Below are 3,923 nucleotides of genomic sequence, written 5' to 3'. Positions count from 1 at the left end.
AAAAAAAAAAAAAAAGAACAAAGAATTTATAAGGTAAGGTGCTCTACAACTTGTTCCCATTAAAAATGTGCTATGATTTATGTTTTTATAGTCAACTTTTATTTTTTTGTTCCTGCAGCCCAGGCTGGCCTCAGACTTATTATATATCTAAGGATGAATCTGAACATACCTTCCTTCCTGCCTCCACCTCCTCGGTGCTGGGATTACAGGTATGAACATCAAACCCAGTTTGTGTGGTGCTAGGGATGAACCCAAGGCTTCAAGAATGCTAACAACTAAGCCACATCCCCAGTCCTACAGCAGCATCTTTTATAAAGGAAATTACCATGAGAACAATATCCACACAAACAATAGTACTCTTGAAATGGCATAAGGAAACCCTTTAGATATGATGAAAGACAGAAATTCTTCAGACTTGAATTTACAACACAACAAAGAAAACAGGTCTCCTAAAAATAACAAAAATACTATTTAGATTCAAAAATCAATGCAAACCCATAGTATATTTTTAAAGAAAATACCAGCAGAATCATATCCTCTGTATTCCAGTCTCTGAAGGCCTTTGATTAGGGTCTCCAAGATTTCTCGTCTTGTTCGGGGAACATGATAATTTAAATAGGCAAATATTCCTGCAAAAAAATAAATAAATAAATATTTAACAGACAACTCTAATGAATCAAATCTGGTATAATTACGTTTAGGCTATGCAGAAATATAAAGCTAGATTTCACCTTCAGAAAAGAAACTGTTGGGGAATATTACTTTCAGGTGTGTGACTTGTTTACACTGCATTTGTTTAACTCTGTGGAGCTGTGCTTGCCTAAAACACCTGATGGTCCTAACAAAGAGCTGAACAGCCAATAGCAAGGCAGGAGCTAGGACAGGCTGGCAGGAAGAGAGGATAAAAGGAGAAATGAGGCAACCCAGGAGCAAGAGAATAGAAGAGGATATCCCAGTGCTCAGCCACCTAGCCAGTTACGGAGTAAGAAGGAAAGTAAAATATACAGAAATAAGAAAGATGAAAGCCCAGAGGCAAAAGGTAATGGGGATAGTTTAAGAAAAGCTGCTAAGAAACATGCCAGGCTAAGCCTTCGTGTATAATTTATTTGGGAGTTGAGTGACGAGTCCCCCCAAAAGCAAAGAGTAAAAAATTCATATAATAATAAACCTTCATCTCAAATTATTTAGAACCCATGGAACTTTTTCAAACAGGATCTTATAAACATAAAAGATTAATAAAAATATGTCAAAATAAATGTTTAACAAAGCTTAAAAAGTTATTTCTTTCACTGCCATTTTTCAACTAAAATTTATTTTTTAAAAATTAAATTTGTGGGCTATATACTATTACATTAAACACACGCATACCTTCTAGAAAGTTTTCCTCTGCCCCCCAAGACTGGGCTTCTTTGTAGCTTTGGAGCCTTCCTGGAACTCGCTCTGTAGACCAGGCTGGCCTCAAACTCACAGAGACCTAACTGTCTTTGCCTCCCGAGTGCTGGGATTAAAGGCATGCGTCACCACTGCCCGGCTCTAGCAAGCATTTTAAGTCACAAATAGTTCATATAACAATAGCGAAAATGACTGTTTACTTCCACTATTCAATGAAGTTTAGGAGTAAACTGTGTTTAAAAATTTTATTTTGTTGCCAGGCAGTGGTGGCACACACCTTATAATCCCAGCACTCGGGAGGCAGAGGCAGGAGGAACTCTGTGAGTTGGAGGCTAGCCTGGTCTAGAGAGCTAGTTCCAGGACAGGAACCAAAGCTACACAGAGAAACCCTGTCTCAAAAATCCAAAAGAAAAAACAACAAATGGATTTGCTTTGTTTTTTTTTTTTTTTGAGACAAAGAAAAAAACAACAAATGGATTTGCTGTCCTGGAACTTGCTCTGTAGAGCAGGCTGGCCTCAAACTCAGATGCACCTGTTCTGCCTCCTTAGTGTTGGAATTAAAGGTGTGCACCACCACTGCCAGGCGATAATTTAGTTTTTTTCCCAGAGCTGGAGACCATATTTGAGTCAAATGTTCTATCATTCAACTACAACCCAACACAATAATTTAATAATAAAAAAAAACTCACCTAAATATATAATTCAAGCGTCAAAATGGCTTAAATGAGGTTCAGGTGCCATCACGGAAGAGGAGAGACTATAGAGCCATAGATAGAGGAGGACCAGAGCACAAATGTCTCCAGGACACGGCAGGCCTCTACACTCGTGAACTCACACTAACCGTGGTTGCCTGCTCTAACGTGGAGTGGGACAGGGTTCATGAGCCTCACCCTAACTAAAGAGCTATGGATAGTTGAGCTATGGCTTCTGAGGGAGAGCCAGTTGTCTTATGGCTCCTAGTAGATGCACCCTTCAGCATCCCTAAAGTCTGTCTTACCCCGCCCTCTTCTAATCCGTACTTCTTCAAGGGCGACTGAATAGACTATCTATTTGCTGCTGTGTATGTCTGGTTGGTTTCACTCAACACAATGTCCTGCAGTTTTTCACCATGTTCCTGCAAATGGCAGGGTTTCACTGTTTTGTGACTGAGGCGTATTCTATTGTTACACTCATGTTCCTTATCCATCCACCAATTAAAAGCATGATTTCTATTTTGTAAAGTGTTGCAATAAACATGGGGTCAAAATTCTCTTTGGCTAAAGTATTTCATCTCAAATGCTCACTAGTGGAATTACTGGATAAACAGTTTTATTTTTAGTTTCTGAGACATGAGTGCAGGTGTGTACATGCAACAGTGCAATATGTGGAGGTCAAAGGGCAACTCTTGGGAATGGGTTCTTCTACTGTGAAGATTCAGGGAATCTAACTCAGGTTGTCAGGTTTGCAGAGTCAGTACTCTACTGTCTGAGCCATGTCACTGGCCTCCCTTTGAGACAGTCTCACTATGCAGCCCAGACTGGCACAAATTTACAATCTTTCTGCCTCCGCCTCCTGAGTGCAAGGACTACACGTGTGAAGCATCATGCCTGATTCCCTAATATTAATTTATTAAAAAATTAAATGCTAACTACATAAACAGATTTGTTTTTGTTTGCTGGCTCAAATATCTGGATTCAAGTAATCCCCAACTCAGTTTCACTAGAACCTAGGACCTTGGCATGTGCCATTATGCCCAGCCCAAAGTAAACTGTATCTAAGGTATTAACACTATTTTAAAAATCTACTTAAAAACTATTTTTAAATGTTTTATTTATTTGTATATATATTCTGCACATGCACTTTACGTGGAGGTTAAGGACAACTTGAAAGAGTCAGTCCTTCCTTGTTTGTACAGTGGTGAGAAAAAAAAAAAGTCAGTCCTCAGCCGGGCAGTGGTGGCACAGGCCTTTAATCCCAGCACTCAGGGAGGCGGAGGCAAGCAAAACTTTGTGAGTTCCAGGACAACCATAGATACCTAGAGAAACCCTGTCTTGAAAAACCAAACAGAAAGATTCAGTCATCTCCTTTTCTGTGAGTTCCAGAGATAAAACTCTGGCCCCCAAATATTCTTAAATTGTATTTATTTTGTGTGTGTGAGTGCACATGTGTGTGCCATGGTGTATGTACACAGAGGACAGAAAGCGGGGTCTTCTGGCAGTCCTTTCTCTCCTTACAACATGTGGGGTCTGGAAATTGAACTCAGATTATCAGAATGGCAGTAAGCAGTACCTTTATCCACTAAACCATCTTGTCAGCCCAAAAAACCCACTCTCCTGTGTCTGACGAATCTTAGAATGCCAGAGATAGGACTGTGACAGCACCTGCAGCCACTGTATTTGCATTCAATTTTGTTTTCTCTGACAAGAACAATCCCTTACCCAGCACTCGGGAGGCAGAGGCAGGCGGATCTCTGAGTTCGAGACCAGCCTGGTCTACAGAGCTAGTTCCAGGACAGGCTCCAAAACCACAGAGAAACCCTGTCTCGAAAAACC

The 3,923-nt window shown here is 40.3% G+C and overlaps 1 protein-coding gene across 1 annotated transcript in view; it reads right to left on the bottom strand.

Moving 5' to 3' along the window:
• Nucleotides 1-3,923, bottom strand: part of Gfpt1 (glutamine--fructose-6-phosphate transaminase 1) — a 56,321-nt gene that overhangs the window by 45,695 nt on the left and 6,703 nt on the right. Inside the window, exon 2 of the mRNA XM_005364812.1 lies at nt 522-629. Coding sequence (XP_005364869.1) covers nt 522-629 — 108 coding nt within the window. The remainder of the gene's footprint in view (nt 1-521; nt 630-3,923) is intronic.

The sequence above is a fragment of the Microtus ochrogaster genome, unplaced genomic scaffold (genome assembly GCF_000317375.1).
Source record: "Microtus ochrogaster isolate Prairie Vole_2 unplaced genomic scaffold, MicOch1.0 UNK1, whole genome shotgun sequence".
Taxonomy (NCBI): domain Eukaryota; kingdom Metazoa; phylum Chordata; class Mammalia; order Rodentia; family Cricetidae; genus Microtus; species Microtus ochrogaster.
This window is presented reverse-complemented; position numbering and strand designations above follow the sequence as displayed.